Source organism: Tupaia chinensis, unplaced genomic scaffold (assembly GCF_000334495.1).
Source record: "Tupaia chinensis unplaced genomic scaffold, TupChi_1.0 Scaffold149168_1, whole genome shotgun sequence".
In the NCBI taxonomy this organism is placed as follows: Eukaryota; Metazoa; Chordata; class Mammalia; order Scandentia; family Tupaiidae; genus Tupaia; species Tupaia belangeri.
In genome coordinates this window covers 840,495-864,268 of record NW_006209014.1, presented here as the reverse complement: position 1 = coordinate 864,268, position 23,774 = coordinate 840,495, and the positions used below count along the sequence as shown (strand labels likewise).

Below are 23,774 nucleotides of genomic sequence, written 5' to 3'. Positions count from 1 at the left end.
TTACTTAGAGCTTTTGAGAGGTTCACTATAAAATTACATTACTGTCCTCACTATTTTACTTAAGCACATACATAATTATCCCCAATAGAAATGTCTCTATTATGCATTTCCTATCAAACTAAGAAGTCTTACCAGGACACAAAATTTTTATTGCATAAAAGAAGGGGTTTTTTTGTTGTTGTTGCTGCTGCTGTTGTTTTTAAATGCCAGAGTGTATATGCGTTCACTGTGGGGCAATGTCATGAAAGGGAGGAAGAAAGCATATCCAGAAGAGTGTGGTTATACTACAATCTCTCTTCTTCAATTCCCCATCCTATTAGGATTATGGGCACAAACACATGCATGCCTTGCATGTGTTTCAAGTCATGGGGCCAGAACTCAGACCGGCATTAGTCATGTTGGATCTGGCTCGCTAAGTATAGTGCTAATCCACTGTGCTATGAGTCAGGCCAAAAAGCGCTTTTTTCCCCCAAGATTAGCTTTCCTTTAAAGGAAAAAATTATTTTTTTGTTAATGTATGTGTTGCTTCCTTACCTAATATGTCCAGTTGCCGTAATCTGGTACAATTACATGCCAGTTCTTCAATATCTGTGTCACACACAGACCTATTAGCTGTAAGAAAAAGCTTTTGCAAGTTTGGGAGCTGGCGTGCCAGTCTGGCAAAGCACCCCGTGCTGCTCTGTAGAGTGGGGCACCAGCCAAGGTCCAGTTCCTCCAGAAGGGGACACCCCAAAGCCAGTTCTGCTATTCCGTTCTCAGTAATATTCTTACATCTCCACAGGTCCAAGGTCCGGAGTTTTTTACACTTGGCTCCTATCATGCTAGCTATCACATCATAGTCTTCAATCTGGAAACCAAACAATTCCAATCTTTTACATGTTAGGCTCAGAAATGCAAACTGTTTAGAGCAAATTAGAACATTCTTAATCATCTCCTATTGTTTGCTTTCATGGAAACATACCCACACTCTTGTCAATACAAGTCTGCCCACTCATCTCAGACATGCCACTGTTTCATAAAACAGCAAGAATAATCACTTACTTAAAAATCCATTTAACGGAATTCCAGACAGGACATTAATGAATTCAATCCTAAAGTAGTCTGAAGTCCTTAGTCTCTCATGAAGAATTTAGGGATTATGCGTTATTCTTTTATTCCAAATATTTTGGCTTTGCTGCTGCTATTTGTTGACAGGGCCTAGTTTCTTCTATATTATGAGATTAATTTATTTTGGTAGGTATATAACATCTCTCTAATAAAGGTGTGCACTTTGGCAGGCTCTCAAATACCAAGTGGAAATGCATATGGATACTAGTTTCGGGTTAAATGAGGCATTAAAGGACTGAACATACAATAGGATCATAATTTAGACTATAATCCATTCATCACTGTCAGTTATTGGAGGTGTCCAATATTTATCTCATGATTATGGGATAAGCCCCTACTAGTAAAGGATTAAACATTTTAGTTCTTAAGCTTTATATGCCTTAATGTTTCTTTAAATAGATTCTTATATAAAAGGTTCATTTGATTTTGTTAAAAACAGGTATCAAAATTATCATCAGAAGTCTAAAGAAAACAACAATAAATATTTACAATTATTTCCCTTTGTTGACTTGTTTATTCATATTTCCAACAAATATTTCTGTACCTACTATGTGACACCACCACTCCAGATGCTAGGAATAGCATAAAACCAACACTTGTTCACATTTTGAGAAAGATGAACAGACAAAGAAATGAACAAAACAATTTTGGACAGTGAGAGTTGTATGAAAATAGTAAGGCCGGTGATGTGAGAGTTATCACAGTATGAAGAGTTGAGGGAGAGGATAGTGGTTGTTGAGCTCTCCAGGAATGAGCTGGGTACAATCAAGGAACAGAAGAGACTGGTAAGGGCTCAAGGGTGGTGAGGGAGAAGATAGGGTAAGGGGGCAGAGAGCTACACAGAGACCAGGCCACTTAGGCCATGAAGGAGCTGAATTTTTATTTTAAGAACTAAGGAAGTCAATGGAGGGTTTTTTTGTTTGTTTGTTTGTTTTGGATAGGTTTTGCTATAGGGTGCATGCACTTGCCAGAAAAACAAGAGAGAAAGAGAGACAGAAAGCGAGAAATCACCCCCCGGAGGGATGGCCATGCTGCAATACCTTCTCCTTCATTCTCCTCTTGGGATCTTGGGCACGCACGCACACATGCCCAGTGTGAATTTAAAACGCCGGATACGGGACTCAACCACAGTTGACTACATGGGAGTCCGGCCACATAGCCATCACGTCAACTGCTGGTCTCTCAACAGAGCGTTTTAAAACAAGAGTGACATAATGTGATTTACATGAAAACGAAACCAAAATTCCCTCTGGCTCTGTCTGGAGCATGGACCAGGATGGATGAAAATAGAGGAGGAAACAGAGAGGAGGCCTGTTTAGAGAGATGATAGGAGCTTAGATGAATGTAGCAAGAGTGGAAGTGGAGATCCTGGACAGATGTGGAGCTATATTTTCTGAGTCAGAACCAAAGGCTAATAGATTAGCTGTGGTGGAGTAGTGGTGATTTCTGAGGTCCTGGTCTTCAGCAAGTGTGTATGTAGAATCACACAGGAATCTGAGACCCAGATCTTGGAAAACATAACTAGTCCTTAAGTGAGTGTATTTAAAAACACAAAACTGTAGCTTCGATGATTAGTGTAGCCAATTAGCCTCTTTAGAAGAAAGAAATTAAAGAAAACTTTCTGAAACCCATGATTCTGATTGTGTTGAATTTGTACCAGGGCAGCTTCAGTGGCATATGGACCAATTCTCCACCAACCTACTTTACAATGTTAAATTCCTTCAGCAGTTTGTTGTGAAAATTTCACGATACACCAAGCAAAAAGATATTCAAGGGCAAGGAAAATAAGAATCAAACCAAGTGCTTTTTATTGGATTGAAGGTAATCTATCCTTCCCTTACCAATTACGCCCCATGTGAATTACAGAAAAAACACAGAAAACTTTTCTTACCTAAAAAATTAAGCAGATTTATTTTCTAATTCACTATATAAGTTAAAAAAATTAACTTATATTACAAATGTCACAGAACACTGTCAGCAAGAAGTTAGGTAAGTTGGCCAGGCTCACACAATTAGTAGGAAACTTAAAATAAATATAAGCTAGGTTTTATATAATTCTTTAATTTAGCCAACTTTAAATCACTTCAAGCAACACTGTATTATACAACTTGCATACAGAATTTTAGTCATGTTTTAAAAAATATAAAAACAGAATTTTAATAATATATTTTGTTTCTCTGCAACACTTCAATATATTATAAATATTAAAAAAACATTGAGAAGTTTTACACTTTTTGGTACCCAACCTTCAAAATCTGGTATATATTTTACATTTACATCGCATCTCAATTTGGACTAGCTACATTTCAAGTGCTCAGTAACAACATGTGGCTATCAGTTACCAGACTGGATAGCACAGACTTAGAAGCTAATTATCAAGTTATGATTTAAGATATTATGTATGCTCTTTACTTCTCTTTCTCCTAGCCTACCAATGGGTTATTTAATTGCTTTCTCCCTCTTCCTGGGACTAATTGGGTAGAAAAGAAACACAAAACTCAATTCATTAAAGTTATTTACTTTGATTCTAAATTTTCCTTGAGCACATGGCTATACAGAATAAAAACTATTATTTCCCAGCTTTGTGTGCTACAAAATATGTCACAGAATTAAGTTCTGGATAAGAAGAAGCAAGCATCTTCTTATGCAAAGGTATGTGATTTCTAGAAAATATCCTCAAGGGAAGGAGGAATACTTTTTCTTCTTAATCTACAGCTTGACACAGGGATGTGATGGCTGGGACAGTTCCATTTTGAATCATGAGGTCAAATGTATGACCATATATCAGAATGAGGCCTATCTAGCCTACCTTGCCAAATCTTGGATTATCTCTGAAGCCATTGCTGAGCTCCAAAAGGTGTTCAAGTGGGATCTATTTTAAATCAGGGTCCCTGCTCGTTGATTCTAAGTCTATAATACCACGACTTCTCTGGAATCTATTTATTTACTTATTTTTAGAGGTTTTTACCTAGGGGCATGTGGCTTACCAGAAAGAGAGAGACGGTGAGAGGAAAAGTGAGAAATCACTCCCTCTAGGGGGCATGACCATGCTTTAATTTCTTCTCTATTCTCCTGGGATCTTGGACATGCACACATGCACATGAGCCCAGTGTGCTTTTCAAGCTACCAGGGACGGGACTCAAACTGTGGTCAGCCATATATGAGTCCAGCAATGTAACCGCCATGCCACATGCTGGCCCGCTTCTCTGAAATCTTACAACTACCTGCTTATTCAGGTCTTCCTACTAAGTGAATGCAAATGTGGAATGGTTTGGGGATCTCCTAAATCTGCCTTGGTTGAAGGAGTGAGGGAGGGAAGGAAGTAAAGAGAATTAGATTGCTCCAGTCAGTCAGACTGGAAGATTCGGTTCTGGTGAGTATGCAAAGTGTGCACATGTATGTACACATCCCCCCACCACACACAAGTTCAACTGTCTCTTAAATCACACTATAATTTATAAGCTACATAATTAAGCAATTTAGATAAAAGAGATTTAACTCTTCCCATGAGCTCTATCAGGGGCACATAAAATCATAATTTTAAATCTGAAAGGACTTTAAAGATTATCCAATAATCCCTATACTTTTGGATTTCACAGACCAGTAAAATGTCTTAAAAAAAATCCAACTGAGTCCTAACAAAGGGTATTTATTTTTAAATTTTACTCAGTAAAACAAATACAAAAACAAATAAACCAATAAACCTATCTACTATATTCAACATCTCCTGGAAATAATTTCAGGATTTCAAAAACTAAAAAACTAAAATTAGCTTTGTGAAAAACCTACCAAACTACTGGCATTTGGGTGTGACTGACATCTCATTTTAGAAAGAAACCCTGAAAGATAAATAGCATGTCTGAGATAGCGTCTGGCTTGGGGCAGAACTGAACTCTTTCTATCACACTGTACTTCTTCTTCTGCCCTTGTAGATAAATAATGCCAGTGTTTCAAAGACGTACTCTTCAATTTAAGAAAACTGTTTGAAAGTGGTGTACAAAGTAGTTAACTATAAATCTGAAAAACTGTGGGTAGGTGTGGGGTAGGGTGGGTCAGGAAAAAATTCACCCAAGGGAAGAAAAAGTATAAGCAATTGAGTATAAAGAATGTTCAAATATTTACCATTACACAACTGCCCAAACTGAGGTGCTGAAGCTCTGAACAGAAGTTCAAAATGCTGAGAAGTGCTGTTTGCTGCCATCAGGGACCACATCAGAGGCAAATATGGAAAGTGAATGAAAGTGAAACAAAGAGAAGAGGTCAATTAGACATTAAAGGCTGTCACTGCTTTTCCTGAAATAAAGCTCAAAACCTAGGTTACAGATACCACAAATGCCATTTAATGAGTCCCCAGGTGCTCCCGTCATTGATTGGCTTAGAGTCAAGGTAATCATTACTAGTCTCTATGTAAGTCATCACTTTGTATATGGTTTTGCATGCCCCAAAGATACCTATATTCCCTCTGACCTCTCAGTTCATTTCCCAAAGGTAAGCAATTTGAAAGTCTCCTTAAGAATAAACAACAAAACAAGGAAATTGCTCTCCCTCCCTCCCTCAAAAACAAAAAACAAAAAACAAACCCAAAAACCCCATCAAAACCACAGGGGATTGGTGACACTCCTGAAGAACAGCGGCAGCTCTGACATTCACTGATCAGCTGCAGCCTGATGGAACTGCCAATAGAGTCACCCCAAATCAGGATTGAGCTGGTGACTTTAATGTCAAAGGACTCTCTCTGCTGACAAGGATACCAACAACCATCGAGCACCTGTCAGTAGCAACATGCTGACTGAAACATATATAGCATGTACTTTCTAGTCATGTTCCTGCCATTTAAGCCCATCCATCCTGTGCAATGAAAATGGTCTCACCACTAAAGAAACCCAAAGTATGTCAGAGTGCTACACAATAATGGCACCCAAAATGTCTTTTAAAAAGTCCTGATTTCATGACATGCCTGCCATGAAATTTTTTTTTTTAATTCCTAGTTTTTCTTTTATAAATTAAGGTGAAAGCTATTCAAACTTATGTGACAAATTTTCTTTTCAAACATTAGAACTAAATCATATCTAATAATATTAAACATATTATATAAATTCAGTTAAATCTGTTCCAGTGTTCAGAAACTGAAAAATAGTCAGGGAGGAGGGGTGAGGGATGTGTCAATGACAATTCAAAACATTTGATCAAATCCCAGATAAGATTCACATTGAAAAAATAAAGTAAAAAATTATTTCACACAAAATAGGGTTAAAGCAAAATTAGAACAGTCATAGTTATAATAGGCCCTTGAAAGATATCAGACTTTAATTATTTTACTAGTGAGCATTTCTTTAAATGTATGCAAATAAAGTTTATATTGATTTTATACTTACATTTCAACATAACACTACATTTATAAGACAATTCCATGTACCTTTCAGGATAACACTAAAATGATGTATTAAAATGAATTAATTTTGAGGTTCTCCATTGTACTTAGTTTAATCTACTAAAAGACAGAAATATGACATTAGGTTTGTTCTTATTAAAGTGCCAAATCCTTATAACAAGATTGATTTATAAGATTTTTTCCCATGAGCAAAATTCAGAACATATTAGAGAGAATTCTGAGAGGATCCCACATATCCTTGTGGGTAAAAAAATTTTAATTAAAAAAAACTATATTTAGGGTCCAGATGGTGGCACAGCAGTAATGCAATGCTTTGTGACATAACCCACATGGGGCTCACGTCTGGAAACTTTCTGAACACACCAGACACGTGTATGCCCATGTTCCAGGGGTGGATCAAGACCCAAAGACTCTGTTGGGGGTGACTATCATAAAAGAAAAAAATATATATCTAGACACATATAAAAGCACATAAATCAGTAAACCTGTTTGGTAATTCATTTTTCAATTATTTACTGTGAAAAATCTCAAATATGAGAACAAGTAATGGTCCAATAGAATATCCATAACATTACCACTCAGGGGACCAGAAGATGACATAATAGTTACATCACTGGACTTGCATGTAGCCGGCTGTGGTTCAAGTCCCTGACTTAGCGACTTAAAACTCGTACTGGGTGCGCATGCCCATGATACCAAGAGGAGAATGAAGAAGGGACTGAGGTGTGGCCATTCCCCTTGGGGCGCTGATTTCTTGCTTTCTGTCTCTGTATCTGTCTCTGCAGTGAGCACACACACACTATACTAAAATCTGTCTTTAAAAAAAAAAAAAAAAAGGAAAATAAATTAGCACTCAGATCAACTTTTAAAAAAAATTATTTAATTTAATTTTATTTATCCATTCATTTTATTTTAATTTGACCAAAGAGAGAGAGAGAGAGAGACAGAGAGAGAGAGAGATAAAGTGAGAAAGCAAGCACCAGGTCCAGGACTTGACCTGTGATCACCCATGTGAAAGTGTCCAGCGCCTTAACCACCATGCCACCTGCTGGTCCCCCAGATTATCAACTCAACATTTTGCACTCTTTACTAATCTCTATTTCTGTTTCCTTTCATCTATTCATGTACTTCCTCAGAGGTAACCTGTACTCTTGGTGTTTAAACATGCGTTTCAAAATTATATACTTTAATTATACATTCATAAGTAGCATATAATATTGCTCTGCATGGCTTTTACACAAATGGTATAAAATGAGCACATACTTTTGTATCTTTGTCATGTTTGTGAGGGATTTGGCCATTTTGGTACATACAGCTCTAGTTCATGGCTTTCTAATCACTTAATAATATTCCATTATGCAAATATACAACATATATTTCATATGACAGATATTTAGATGTTTACAATTTTCATCATTACAATGTTAGCATAAACAGTGTATAAATAAACATTCATACACTGTTTATGCTTCCTTGTGCATTTATAGAAGAACATTTCTCTAAAGCATCCAGAGAAGGATTTCTAGGTATCTGAATATGCTTCAATTTTATTAAATTTTGCAAAATAACTCTCCTGAGTGCTTGAGTCAATTTATTTTCCCACCAGCAATATAAGAATGTTAGGTCTCCACATTTCTGCCAACATATAGTCTTTTCATCCTTTTTAACACTGCCTATCGGCTATGTATGGAATGGTATAATTTGCATTAGATATGATTACTAGTGAGGCTGAGTATCTTTTTATGTTTTTGGTCACTCATATTTCTCACTCTGTAAAGGACTTAACCATATTGTTTGCTAATTTTTTTCTGCTGGGTTGTTTCTTCCTTCTTGATTTGAATGAATTATGTTGGATACCAATCTTTGCCATATCTTCTCTAAACTGAACTGGTCTTTTCACTTTCTTTACAGGATCTTCTGAGATGTAAACATTTTTAATATATATACATATATGTGTGTGTGTATATTTATATATATGTTTTTCTTTTTTAAGAGAGATTTTTGCTATAGGGAATGTACGCTCTCCAGAGAAACAGAGACAGAAAGTGAGAAAGAAACAAAAGATAGAAAAGAAAAAATCACCCCCCCCCCCCCCGGGGTGATGGCCACTCCACAAGCCCTTCTCCTCTTGGGATTTTAGGCACTCACGTACATGCACCCAGCCTGAGTTTTAGCTGCTGAATCCAGGACTTGAACCACAGTTGACTATGTGAGAGTCCAGTGACATAGCCATTATGCTATCTGCTGGTCCCAACATTTAAAATCTTAATACAGTCACATAAATCTTTTTTTCTTAAATTTGTATTCTGTTATTTTTTTCCTAAAAACTACTTCTTTATTTAAATAAAAAACATCTTCTTTCTTTTCTTTTTTTTTTTTAAATAGCTACTTTAAAGGCTTTTGTTTTGTACTTAGGTTTTTAACCCCACTAGGATTCATTTCTATATTTGGTAGAATGCAATTGTTTTCCTATTATTTCAGTTCCATTTATTGAAGATTCTTCCTTATCCACTGATTTGTGTTGCCTTCTGTTATATATGAGATTTCCAATCATGTGTGGGTCTATTTCCAGGCTTTCCTAAGAATTATTTATTTAATGTATTTATTATTACTATTATTATTATTTTAATTTGCCACAGGTACTTACCAGAGAGAGAGACAGAGAGAGAGAAAGAGAAGAGAGAGAGAGAACATGAGAAAGCATGCCACCAGGTCCAGGATTCAAACTGCTGTCAGTCATGTGGGAGTCCAGTGCCTTAACCACCATGCCACCTGCTGGTCCCTCTAGGTTTTTCTTTTTGTGGAAAAGAAAGCCTTTTTTTTTTTTTAATTGCCAGAGGGCACATACACTCACCAGAAAGAGACAAAGAGTAGTGAAAAGCAAGAGACCAGTCAGAACAAACAGTCTCAGTGATTATGAGGGAGAAACATGCTTATGGTACGAGCGTACCACCTAGCCACCATTTCTCCATCCAGAAAGGCCATTTCCAGTGATTAAAACAAGAGGAAGATTACAACTCTCCTTCTACAACTGCCCTCCTATTTGTCTGGTTAGTGATTTTATTCCCCATGGTGCTCTTAAAGCCTTCAAAGAGCCAGATGCTATAATGACTACTTCTAAAAAGCTTGATTTCAGCTTTCAAAACAGTTTCAGTTAGTGAAATGGTGGAGAATAGATATGAAAGTCCGGTGTAAGCAGATATGAAGTACCATGCAGTTATAAAGAATTATTATTAATGCTTCTACTTCTTACAAGCAAACTTATTAATAGGTAAAATGTGGCATAAATTTAAATTTTCATTGACAGGTTTTTAAGAAATGCTACCCATAAACCTCATAATTTCCCATTCTCCAGACTTCTAAAGTGCTAAGCGGAAAATACTTAATAAAAATGATAACTGATGGTTATTATATTCACATATAACTTTTAGATGGTCCAGATTTATAGTATAGTAGAGCTATATTTATGCATGCCATGTACATGTTATAATATATTGAGACTTACGATAATCAATATATGCAGTACTATGTTCTGTATTTTATATTAACATAAGTTGTTATAACTAGTTTATTTTGCTCAGTAATAAAAATTGTTGCTTATCTTTAATAAAAAATAGAATGCCTAATCGTAACACTCTTTTTCTTAGATTTATTTAATTTTATTTACTATTTTTTTAAAAATTTGGCCAGAGGGAGACAGAGAATGAGGGAAAGTGAGAAAGAAAACCACTAGGTCTGGGACTAACCACGGTCAGCAAGTGGGAGTCCCACACCTTAGCCACCACACTACCTATTTGCCCCTCCAATTTAAAACTTTATGTCAACATTACAGAGGAAAAGTTAGAATTCTGACTGATCTCTAAATATAAACAGTTAAAGATCAGAAGCGGCATAAATTAATAGAGGTCCTTGTACATACCTTTAGAGAAAAAATGTCTTCTAAATCTAACTTTATATATAGTTATCTTAAAGCACAGACTCAGAATATTAAGCTCTAAAGTATAAGTTTCAATACAATGTTCAGAAAATTTGTCAAATTGAAGGTAATGCAAGAAAATCTAAGACCAAAAACTAAAAGGTTCATATACCTACGACTTGCCCTGTGGTCTCATTTCGGATGCTCCTTTTTACCACTGTGCCGGATCTCTCCTTGCAGTTGACTAACTTGACCAATTTCCACAGTAATCCACAACAGATGACAGTAGAGGTTTATAGCCAGAAAGACATGGCAGGCCCCCTGCGGTACAATGCACTAGTTGATGCTGCTACTATGTGGCAGGCAGAGGCCACATGGGAGGCCCACATGTGATTCCTGGCCCACCTTAAAAGCCACACATTAGTCTCAGCTACTCAGAAGGCTGAGGCAGGAGGGTAGCAACATAGTAAGACCTTGTCTTTTTTCTTTTTTTTTTAAAGGACATGGCAGGTTATATGTCAACTGGACTTGACAGTAATTTTACTGAATATATGAAGGTTGTTTTGATCAGAAGGGTAAGGGCTGGACTGTCTTAGAAGCATGTAAATGTAGCCTGAGGCATTTGATCCTTGACATTGTTCATCTAAATGATAGCCAGCTAAGAGAGTGCTCTGGCCCAAAGATTATACCTATATTCTTCCAAGAGCATTTCTTTCCTTCCTTTTAAGATGAAGGTGTCACCTTCTTCTGTGTTGATGCCTTCAGGCATAAGTTGCATAACTAATTATCCAAGCTCTTATTCCCAGCTCACCAAGCACATCATATTACTGTAATCTGGCTTCCTTTGGGAGGTATCGATAGTGAGAGAATGGACTAATCAGCCATTTACAATGTATGGCGGCTTTTCCAGGTAGATTTCTTACACCTGGTTTACTGATCACTGCCTGGACTGTGGTTGAGTCTGACCACCAAGAGATGACCTCTCTGCTAACTGCACTGACAAGTCAGGCTTCTGGATCCTGACTTACAACCCACCCATACAGTTCATACCATCCAATTTCCATCAAAAGCCTCATATTATCACTGGAACTTCTACAAGACCAATCTAGCCAGAAAAGTGTTGATATAATTTTGCCTGGAGTGGGACCAGCAGTTGGTACAATGGATATGTTGCTAGATTCCCATCTAGTTAACCATGCTTCAAGTCCCGGACCTGGTGGCTTAAACTCACAACGGGCACATGTGTGTGTGTGTGTGTGCCCAAGATCCCAAGAGGAGAATGGAGGAGAAGGGATTACGGTGTGGCCATTCCCTCTGAGCAGTGATTTCTCGCTTTCTGTCTGTATCTCTCTCTCTCTCTCTTTCTGGTGAGTGCACATGCCCTATAGCAAAAATCTCTCCAAAATAAAGGTTTTTGTTTGTTTTTGTGTTTTTTTGCCTGGAGGTATAAATATATAGATTGGGTCATCAGAAAAGTCATGATGTGCTTTTCTATGCAAACATGTGTTATGACTTTTCCAAAGACCCAGTATATGAAGGGCTCCAAGAAAGTTTGTTAGTTTTATCACATGACTTTCAAATTAAGCTTACTATAAGTTATTAAAATCTTACTTCTTGATTCTGTTTAAGAACAAAGTAATTACTAATATCCTTCTGATAAATATGTGATCTAACTAAATTAATCTGTTTGAATAGACTGCATTTTAGACGACAGTTAATGTCAACCTGCATTTATCATTTTAGGTGACAAAATAGGTTGTTCCTATTTCAGTTTCTCCTCTTGATCTTGGTTAAAAGCATAGACTCTGTCAAGTGAGAGGCCATCCTCTTCATTTGCCATACAGTTTGGTTTTATAGCTGAGTTTGTAAGGTGTGCTTGCTCTATTAAAAGAAAGGCGTCCGTTTGCCCAGCCACAGTGATCCAAGCAGGAGGGCAGTGCTATGCAATGGCTGAGACCTCGTAAGAGACCCAAGTTTGGTTCTGGCCCAACCTAAGTAGGTTGGAAATAGTGGCGCAAGCCTGTGGTCCTAGTAAACTGCATGAATGGGACAAGAGAACTGTGACACTGAGAGACCCTATCAAAAATCTCTTTCCCTCTCTCCCTCCAACTTTCTCTCTCACTCTCATGAAAGAAAGAAGGAAGGAAGGGAGGGAGGAAGGGAGGCAGGCAGGCAAATTGGACATTCTTGCTTCTACTTACATATATATGGTAATGTGTTCTTTAAATCAAGTAAGAATGCAGTAAGACTAATATATCTGCATGTCAGAAAGTAGATTTATGGCACTAAATCAAATCATATTATTTTCAAAGGACAATTTATACTAGGGAGTCTTCAAAAAGTTCGTGGAAAATGTTTACTATTAAAAGAAAATGCAAGGATTTCAAAAACTTTTCATCACCCAAATAAACTCATACTTTAATTCCATTTTTTTCCATGAAGTTTTGAAGTCCCTTTGCATATCTTTTGTAGGAAAATGCAGACTCTCATCACCAGACAATGCCAATATGCATTTTTACCATATACTCTCTGGTAAATAAACTGACACAGAAAAATGAAAATAGGAGTATTAATATCCAGCAGAAGTAAAATCAACAATTTTGTTGATTTCTAGTTCATGAAGATGAAGGCAGAGGGGTCCTTGAAACTGTTGACACAGCCTAGTAGGCCAAGTAAACAGTTGCCGAAACATACTTATGGATTACTGTCATATACTAGTCCCCCACAATACCTATAATCAGTTTTTTCACTTCTTCAGATTCTTTCAATTTATGCTCTATCATTCTTGAAGTGAGGCAATCAAAACTGGATGCAGGTGTTCCATTTATAACTCCAACTTTTAAAAAACACTCTTGGTTTTCTTGTCTGCTGCTAAGCAACAGAATGACATTCTTATTGAGCTACCAATATGCCCAAGTCTTACTCCCCACTACAGATTTTTTCCATACAAAGAAAAGGTAAACAATCCCAAACTTCTAATACTAATCCAGACCATATTTAGTAAATGTACATTTTTAAAAGAATTATTTGTTTATAATTATTACTATTTGTTAATTTGACCACAGAGAGAAAGAGAGGGAAAGTGAGAAAGCAAGCTGCCAAATATGGGACTCTAACTGTGGTTGGTCATGTGGGAATTCAGTGCCTCAACCACCATGCCAACTGTAGGATCCAAGACTTATCTTAAAACCACTTCATACATATTATGTTAAAACATCCTCTTAGGACTAGCAGATGGTATAATGGTTACATCACTGGACTCCCATGTAGTCAATCACAGTTCGAGTCCCAGACCCAGTGGCTTGAAACTCATGCCAGGTATTTGTGCGTGTATGCCCAAATACTTAGAGGAGAATGGAGGAGAAGGCACGGTGGTGTGGCCATCTTCCCTAGAGGGTGATTTCTCCCTTTCCTCTCTGTCTCTCTGGTGAACGCATGTGACCTATAGCAAAAATCTCTCTTTAAAAAAAGATAAATCCGACATTTGAGCTCTGAGCAGCCCCTTTCAGGGACTAGGACAACTGAAGATTTTCTGCCTAGGGACCAGGAGTTAGCGTAATGACTACGCCGCTGAACTCCCATGTAGTTGACCGTGGTTCAAGTCCTGGACCTGGTAGCTTAGGCTCACGCCAGACGTGTGTGCATGCGTGCCCAAGATCCTGAGAGGAGAATGGAGGAGAAGGGACTGCAGCGTGGCCATCTCCCCTGGGGGGTGATTTCTCGCTTTCTGTCTCTCTGTCTCTCTGTCTTTCTGGCAAGCGCACATGCCCTATAGCAAAAAATAAAAAAGATTTTTTGCCTAGACTTCACTCTCCTGACCCTAAGATCTAGCGAGGATCCGAATAATTCTCAATTCTAATGAAATCTGCTGTACAAAGGGAGAAAAATGGTATGCCAGAGATTGCAGATCAACTCCTCCTGCATGCCTCTGAACACAGAGATTTAACTCAAAAAATTAGGAAAAAAACATATAATTCATCAGATGACCAGAAACCATTACAGAGGCACAAGAAATATGAGAAGCCAAGAAAGTATCTCTCCCCAGGAGGGAAAAGAATAACTCCTCATCCTCCACAGGCAATACAATAGAACTTGTAGAAACGTCAGATAAAGAATTTCAAATATTCACAGTGGCAGAGCTAACAAAGATAAAAGAGAAAAGAGACAAAGAACTCCAGAAGATGCAGGAGGAAAGAGACAATGAGTTCCAAAAGGTGAGAAAGTTCTTGCACAATCTGAAAGAGGAAATACACACCATAAAAAATAATCAAATGGAATTGTTAGATTTGAAGGCCATCATACAGGAAATCAAAACCTCCATTGAAAGTATTAAAAGCAGATTAGATCATGCAGAAGGTCAAATCTCAGATGTAAACAAAACTTCTGACCTAGAAAAATTCACCAGAAAGACTGTGAAAATAACGCCCTAAAATAAGAATAACATATGAGCAATATTAGATACCATTAAATGCCCAAACATCTAGATAATTGGTATCTTAGAAGATGAAGAAACTAATAAAGGCATTGATAATCTATTCCATTAAATACTGGAAGAAAATTCTCCAAACGTAGAGAGGCATTCAAAGATCCAGACCCAAGAAATACTAAGGACCCCACACAGAATCAACCCAAGAAGATCTTCTCCAAGGCGCATCACAGCCAGATTGACAAAAACCACACACAGAGATAAGATCTTAAAATCGACAAGACAGAAACATCAAGTTACTTTCAAATGATATTCCATCAGGCTAATAATGTTGGACCTTTTACTGGAAACTATGCAAACAAGGCAAGAATGGGAAAATATATTCCAAGTGTTAAGTGAGAAACAATTTCAGCCAATAATACTATACCCAGCAAGATTATCCTTCATAGGGGAAGAAAAGACAAAAACATTCTCAGATAAAACCTGAAAGAATCAACCAACACCAGGCTACCTCTCCAAGAAGTTCTGAAGGGAGTGCTATACCAGGAAAACTAAAGTCAGACACACAGAAATAAGAGTACAAAACACAGATAAACTTGCTACTGAAAGTATTTAGATTAATTAAGATCTTTTGTGACTCAATAAAGTGTGGGAATAAAAAGGCACGGAGAGCAACTGTAGATACCAGAGACAGTGTGAGAGGAGTGTAAGAAAAGACAGAGGGTGAGAAGTAGGGAACGGGGGAAACAAAATATATAAAAAACAAAAAATGGGAAATTATTGGTTGATGATATTCAGGATGAAAAAAATCTCATTTTGTGTACTATAATGATGTACAAGGAATGAATGTAAATAAATAAATTCAAAATAAAATAAAATAATAAAAAAATCCTTTTACAAGTTGCATTAGCCTGCTAAGGCCGCCACAACAAAGCCCACAGATCAGGTAGTTCAGCCCATAGATATTTGTTCTCTCACAATACTGGAGGCCAGACGCCTGAGATCAAGGTGTCAACAGAGCTGGTCTCTTCAAAGACCTCTCTCTGTGGCTTATGGAAGGCTGTCTTCTGGTGTGTTCACATGGTCTTCCCTACATGTGTCTGTGTCTTAATTTCCTCTTCTGATATGGACACCAGTCACAGTGGATTAGAGCCTGGCCTAATGACCTCATTTAACCTTAATTATCTCTTTAAGAGCCTGTCTTAAAATCTAGTCACATTCTGAGGTACTAGAGGTCAGGACTTCAATATATGCATTATGAGGAGACACATTCAGCCCATCACATAAGTACATAAGAGCAGATGGCAGGCAAATGCTCCTGTATGGGTAAATTATGTCTTCTACTTAAAATGCCTCTGTAGGGGTAAAGGGTCATTACGTTTCCAACCCATTTTTCCAAATAGCCCAGAAAAATAATCATATGTATGGTAGGAGAATCTGGATGAGAGTACATGGGAAATAGTTTTGTTTTAAAGCCTGAGGTCAACTTTTTTGAGAGTCTAAAATTATTTCAAAATAAGTTATTTTCCTTTTTAAGTCTTTAAAAGTCCATTAATGAGAGTTTTTATAGCTCTACTCTCATGAAAACACATCATTATGTATAGCTAACAAAGAGCTTACAATTAATGTTGATCATATAAAATAAGAGTGTTATGAATAGAGAAGAAAAGGATCAAAGGGATTGAAAGTCCTTCTAATCATTATAATTCCTAACTATTATAATTATTTTTTCCAAAGATAGAGGAAACTACGTGCAACTAAAGTTTTCTTCCTGTTCTAAGTTTCCATCCTTTGTGTAAAGTGTTCTTTATTCAACTTTAAAAGCTCCATCAAATTCAGTTAAAATTTCCCTTTTTACCAATCTATTCACAAGTTATTACAGGATCACTGCTTATTCCGGGTAAAATGGGAAGTAATCATATTTTCTAAAAAAGGACTCTTAACATGGAGCATCCTCTACCCAAGCAAAGATCTGTGACACTGCTATTAATAATATTAATACAATTAATAATGGGATGCTTTGGGGCTTATTGTATACCAGTTCAATTCTAGTTTCTCTCTTTAATGCAATATATTTTGTTTTAGATTAGGCAATATATTTACTTCTCTGCACCTACTAAAATTAACAAATAGATGCCACTGATTATGCAAAAATATATAAATATTTAATCTGCCAGAGAAAGAGAAAGGAGAAAGAGAAAGCAACGTCCAATGACATATGGTCATACTATAATCCCTTTCCCTCCCTTTCTTCATTCTATCAGGATTTGCCACTGATTATGCAAAAATATATAAATATTTAATCTGCCAGAGAAAGAGAAAGGAGAAAGAGAAAGCAACGTCCAATGACATATGGTCATACTATAATCCCTTTCTTCATTCTGTCAGGATTTAGGGCATATGTGCACGTGCCCTAAATGTTTTTCAAGGCACTTGGACTAGGAGTCAAAATGCATAGTCAGCCATGACTGTGCTCCCCCAATCACGGAGCCACAGGGCTGACTTATGTAAATGACTTACTGATTTTTTTTTTCTCAGTGACAAAAAAGCCATTTGTTACTTCTCTGATTAATTTTTTATTGCAATACTACACACTTCAAAAAATAAAAAACAGAAAAAGAGCTCATGAAATAAATTCAGAGATCAAACTGAACTGTTTTTCTATCTTACGAAGCTAAATCTTCGGAATAACCATTGATGGAGGGAGGCGCCACGTCAATATCCCAGGATCTACCTACTAGAACATAAGGCAGGATCATGGCCATGCATGTACACACCTGACATGTACAGGTGGGCCCAGGAACCAAATCCCAACCTCCCATATGTGACCCCTTCATGAGGCTGTTGTTATTAGTGAGGTTAATCAGGCCTGAACACTCCTGGCTATGCCTATCCACTTAAGAACTCACCACCCAGACATCAAAACCACATCAATTTGCATGCCAACATTATTTTGGGGATTGTATGTCCTGATGATGCTCCCATTTTAGTATAAAATTGAGAGTAAGTCTATGTAAGCCATTTGTGTGAAGCAGTTCATTATGTATTGATACTATCAAGCTTCACTTACATGTTTCTAAACGTAATTTAAATCATTGTAATTTACAAATTCAGAATCACCAAGACTTCTAGCCAATTTTATTCATAATAAGAACAAAAGAAAAATTCATTTTCTTGTAGACAATATCTGAGACTAGAAGATATTTATAAAATATAACCTAATTCATATTTTACACTGGATTATAATGCAGGGTTAGTTACAATGTTAAACTTCCTTACCAATTACAAGTTAGAAAAGGAGTAAAGAAAAATCCCTATTTTAGATAGAGCGGACAAGTTATTAGATTAACTACTATTCTGTGCTCTTACATATTTTATAGTTTTAACTATAACACCTAGGCCACCAGACCTGGGTTCAAATCCTGGCTCTGTGTCACTGAGCAGCATATGAATCATATGGGAATTTAATTTCATCATCTGTGAGATGGAAATACTATCTACCCTCAGGAACTGGTATAAAGAATAAAATGTCTAGGACAGCAAATATAATATTATATATTCAATAGGTTTTCCCAGACTTTGAGACTGAAATCCAACTCTCCAAAATCTTTTAAAGTTTTATTCACTATGCACACAGACTTGCTTAAATTTTATAAAATAGCATAAATGTACCATGTGTATTAAATTACATATAGGCCCATAAAATGAAACTTTACTGTATTATAAAACTGAAGTCTTAAAGGTTAGTTAACATACTATAATAATGTCAATATTTTGTAATACTAATTTTTTGCTAATATCTTAATTTTGAAAGATTTAGAATAACAGGAGTACAAGTGGCACAGGATAATCTGTGGTTCTTCTAAATCGAAATAATCTCTCCCAGAAACCTTGAATTCATATCTTCTTTTTCTTCTCAGACATTTCCTTAAAGCAAGCAGAGGCACCTGGAATCAACTGCTGCTCCTCCTTTCCAAAACAGTCAGCAACATCTGAATGTGTGATGTCAATGATTATGTGAAAGGCTGGGACAGAAAGTCTTATACATCCTGTCTTCTCATTGTCTGGTTGCTCTTACCCACCGCTAAGTACAGGATTAAAACAGTCTGTTTATGAAAGGGAAAAGAAAGTGACATAATGGTTTGCTAAGTGACAAGGGAGGTATTCATGACTGATAGAGATTAATATGAACACCCGAGCTGCTACTTCTGCTTGTTTTAAAAGAAATCAGTTGACCGAATCACCTTTTCCTAGCTTGTCCTCTGAGTTATTTAGCGCTCACGTGGGACTCTAAAGTAGGATCCCGAGAATGAGGAGATAACAGAAGTGCTTGGTATAGCTAGAGAACACTGAATACAGAGTTGGAAAACTAAAAGTAAAAACTCCCTGGGTAAATTTTTCTCAAATTTAAATTTGTCATTTATATCTATAAAACAGCATTAGTTTTAAATTTTATTGTAAATCAAGTGTAGATCAATGAAAATCAATTTTATAGATTTCTCTACATATTCAATGTCAGAAGAATTCTGTAGTATATAAATTATTTTTATAGTATTTGGGCAGATAGCCTAATTAATTTCTTTCTTCTGAGAGAAAAAGAGAATCACAGAAAAAGACTGACAGCCTCAATAGGGTCTCACACGATGATCTATCCTCCAGGCAGGATCATGGTCATACATGTACACACCTGACATGTACAGGTGGACCCAGGAACCAAAACCCAATCTCCCATATGGATCCAGCACTGTGGAGCAGCATACTACTGTCCTGTCACGGTGGCAGGCCCTAATAAAAAATTTTACAGGAAACAACATAGGAAACAACCTAAGTTTTATGTAACACATCCAATGATTTTTGTAACTATAGTTAAGTAACTGAGGAAGCTTTGGCTGATACAATCTAGACTTAGGTACAAGTACACATATTTCCATCTGTGACATATGACATCTTCTCGATCCTCATAAATCACACTTTAATTAATATAGTCATATTCTACCAGTCTCTTGAGGCAAATTTAAGAAAACTATACCCTGTTTAATGACTTGGACACATAGGTCATATGAACATATAACATTTCAATAGTATATCAAGAAATCTATTTTTATAAATCATCACAGATGCCTAGCAAGTTAATATACACTTTTTATTTTAATCCTTTTTTTCCTCGAAGGATTATTTACTAATGAAGTATGCTATATTTCTTCGCCCTGCCTGAGGGCAAAGAAATAGAGTACCCTGAGAGGTAGAGCTGCAGATTGAGAAAGGACAACTAACACAAGTGGGGCGCATCTGCGTTGCTGGAGAATGCTGTGGCTCTGAGCCATTCTGTGCTCCTTTGATACAAGGGAGGCAAAGTCAGCTTCAGCTAGGGAGCACCTCGTGATTCTAAACAAGCCTCTCCTGGCTTTCTCTGGCTAAGCTCAGGTTTCTTCTGCCTGTAAAGCCTAGCAGTAGATTATGTCTTTGTTTAGAGCTTTCACATGACCTGCAGCGATAAAGCAAAGACTGTATCTACTTTGAGGTCTCCCGCTGCATTATGATCAGTTATTTAATTAGGTTCTTGGCAAAAAAATCTAGAACACCAATTTGTAAGGATAGACTCCATTTGTAAGGGCAAACATGGATCGCAGATAGCCCTGAAGCTGAGGAACAGCTTTGATTTTTGGTAAAAATTTGAGAATCCACAGCTTTCTGATCAATCTTGTGCTGCTCTGAAATCTCGTATTTCTTCTCTGTGTCGAAGATCTCACCTTCCTGGTGTCTGGGCTTCCGCAGTTTCTTTTTCTTGAAGTAAGCATCGGTAAGGTGCTATGGGATTTTTACTTTGCTAATATCAATTTTCGTGGATTGTGGCATCGAGTCTATCTCACTCTCTCTGTCTGGGCGAGTGCATTTTTTTTTTTAAACTAAACAATCAGAAAATGTTTAAGTGGGGCATTATCTTACTGGGTGGAGGGGTGGATCTCAAACTGCAGTATAGAGGCCAATAAAGTAGTAAATGTACCAATAAAGAACAGATATGGCATAATTTCAGAACAGATATTCCTACCCAAGAAAACAGAGCTGATAATTGGTCAGTCATTTCATCATAGACCAATGAAAACATGGGCTGATGCCACATTTAAAGTGGCAGTCAGGGCATCTGGGACTTTGTGTCAATCACTAAGTTCACTGGCATGGCCAAAACTAAACCCAAAGTTTTCGCCCTATCATACCTGGTTACTGCTAAACTCTAGCTAAATGTTTTGCCCCAAATTGAGAATATTATATTAGATAGAAACTATCATTCTCACAAACTTTCAGGCTTCCATAGACTGGAAAAAAATTGTTAATGCTAAAAAAGACATTTACTTTGATCTACCACTAACAAGGCTATACCCAGATGCTTTTATAGGTAAATTCTATCTAACTGATTATTTCCATTTGTTCAAATTATTCCAGATTAAAGAAAAAATGGGGAGCTTCCCAATTCATTTCACTGAACTGCCATAACCCTAATCCCAAACCTGATGAAACAGAATGAAAAGGCAAACCATAACTCAATCTCTGTAAAAACAAAACAAAACAAAAAGACACCCACTTGTAAGCATAGGCCCTTAGAGAACATTTACTCTGAGCCAGGCACCCTTAGCCACTTTACATATATTACATCATTTAATACTCACAATGACCCTTTGACATGTATACTATTATTATCTCTACTTTATAGAAGGGAAAGCACAGAAAGTTGAGAAACTTCCTCAAAGTAGTAAATTAGTAACCCAAACCAAGCAATTTGGCTCTAAAACATTAGGAAATCAACCTAGGCATGTATTAAACTAAAAGCATACCCAGGAATGCAAAGTCTGTTTATCATAAGCGTTCCATTTATATTAATATAAAAGAAGAAAAGTGAGTGTTACTATGGTTTGAATGTGTCCACCTAAAGTTCATCTGTTGATACTGGTTGACTGTACAGATATTAAGAGGAAACTTAAACCAACTATAGGACTAAGAGGTGGAACTTTTGAGAAATGACTAAGATAGAGTCCCATGATTGAGTGTAGGTTCACAAGGAGGGGGAAAGAGACATACACAGCATGCTCTGCTTTTCTCTTGCTTTTATCATGTGATGCCCTGAAATATCTCAGGACTCTGCCAACAGGAGGACCTCACCTTGAACTTCGATCTCCAAAACTATGAGCTAAATAAATCTATATTCTTTTTAAATTTTTATTTGCAAAGCAAAAATCACAGAACTTATTTTTCCAACAGAAGATTTTTAGATTCTTTTGTCTGCTAAATGTTTCTTTCCTTTGCAGCTCATACCCATTCTCCACCATTCGTTCCCCTTCCTTACAGTCTCTGGTATCAACATTTATCCTCTCTACTATCGTATCTTCAGATATTTCCATTTCTGCTATAGAGTGCAGATATTGGGTATATATTGAATGGGGATACACAGTATGTATCTATAAAGTATGACTCACTTGCTTTATATTAAGTCCTTTATATTCATCCACTTTGAATCAAATGATACTCACTGTTTCTGATGGCTGAGTAATACCCCATAGTATCTATCTGCCACAGTTTTTCAACCCATCATCAGTTTTAGAACACACAGATTGATTCCATGTCTTAGCAATTGTCAATAATGCTGCAATAAACATGGATACACAAATGCCTAAACCTTTTTTCTTTTAAAATTATTGAGACTTGGGTATTTCTGTTATTCAGAATACAAGACTAATACAAATGTGTTAACAGAGGCTTAGAAAATCTAATCTAATCTATCTATCTATCTATCTATGTAATTTTTATTTTGGAGAGGCTTTTTATATAGGGTATGTGCGCTCGCCAGAAAGATAGAGACAGACAGAAAGTGAGAAATCACTCTCCAGGAGGGATGGCCATGCCACAATCCCTTCTCCTCCATTCTCCTCTCAGGATCTTGGGCACACACGCACATGCGCCCAGCGTGAGTTTAAGCCACCAGGTCCAGGATTAGAAGTGGTCGACTACATGGGAGTCCAGCGACATAGCCATTATACCAGCTGCTGGTCCCTATAATACATATTTTTGACAAAATATTCATAAGATAAGAATGATAAAGATTACTTATCTGAAAGCAACACTGAGTAACATTAAAATAGTAAGCTGTAAAGCCAGCCGGTGGCATGGTGGTTAAGGTGCTGGATTCCCACATGGCCAACTGTGGCTGGAGTCCTGGTGGCATGAATTTCATACTGGGCACATGTGTGTACATGCTCAAAAATTCCAAGAGAAGAATGGAGGAAAAGAGACTGGTGTGGCCATAACCTCTGGGGGAGGATTTCTCACTTTTTCTCTCTCTCAGTCTCTCTCTGGTATGTACACATACCCTATTACAAAAACCTGGATAAAAAGAAAAATGTAAGCTGCTGGGCTAGCCCATGGCATGGTGGTTAGGGTGGTAGGATCCCACATGGCTGGCAGTGTGGTTTGAGTCTTGTGCCTGAGGCTTGAGAAAGATTCTGGGTGTAAATGCATGCCTGCCCAAAATCCCAAAAGGAGGGAGAAATGGACAAGAAAAGGATTGTGGCATGACTATATCTCATGGAGAGTGCTTTCTCACTCCCCTGTGTCTCTCTCTGGTAAGTGCATATGCCCTGTGTTATTTTTTTTTAAATAGTAAGCTGTATGAATATTTGTTTAGCTCACTATTAAAGTCCCAATGCCTAGAACAGTTCCTATAACTTGTAAGTACTCAAATACCTGTATGATTTTTTTTTTAATTAAGGACATTCCACTGTATTAAGAATAACACTGGTAAACCTGCTATAACTCTGTTATTCTACATTATTTATGAAGTTCTAACTAAAGCAGTAATACTTCAAATACTGGGGGGGGGTATTAATTTCCAGATTATGTAGTTGTATGATTAGAAAATCCAAAAGACATAGTAAAAAACAAAA

At 37.0% G+C, this 23,774-nt stretch overlaps 1 protein-coding gene across 2 annotated transcripts in view; it reads right to left on the bottom strand.

Moving 5' to 3' along the window:
* Positions 1-23,774, bottom strand: part of FBXL4 (F-box and leucine rich repeat protein 4) — a 56,288-nt gene that overhangs the window by 4,963 nt on the left and 27,551 nt on the right. For both annotated transcript variants that reach the window (XM_027769254.1, XM_027769255.1), the window contains exons 6-7: positions 5,230-5,301; positions 535-847 (exon numbers count right to left, since the gene is read on the bottom strand). In XM_027769254.1, the coding sequence (XP_027625055.1) occupies positions 535-847; positions 5,230-5,301 (385 nt within the window). The remainder of the gene's footprint in view (positions 1-534; positions 848-5,229; positions 5,302-23,774) is intronic.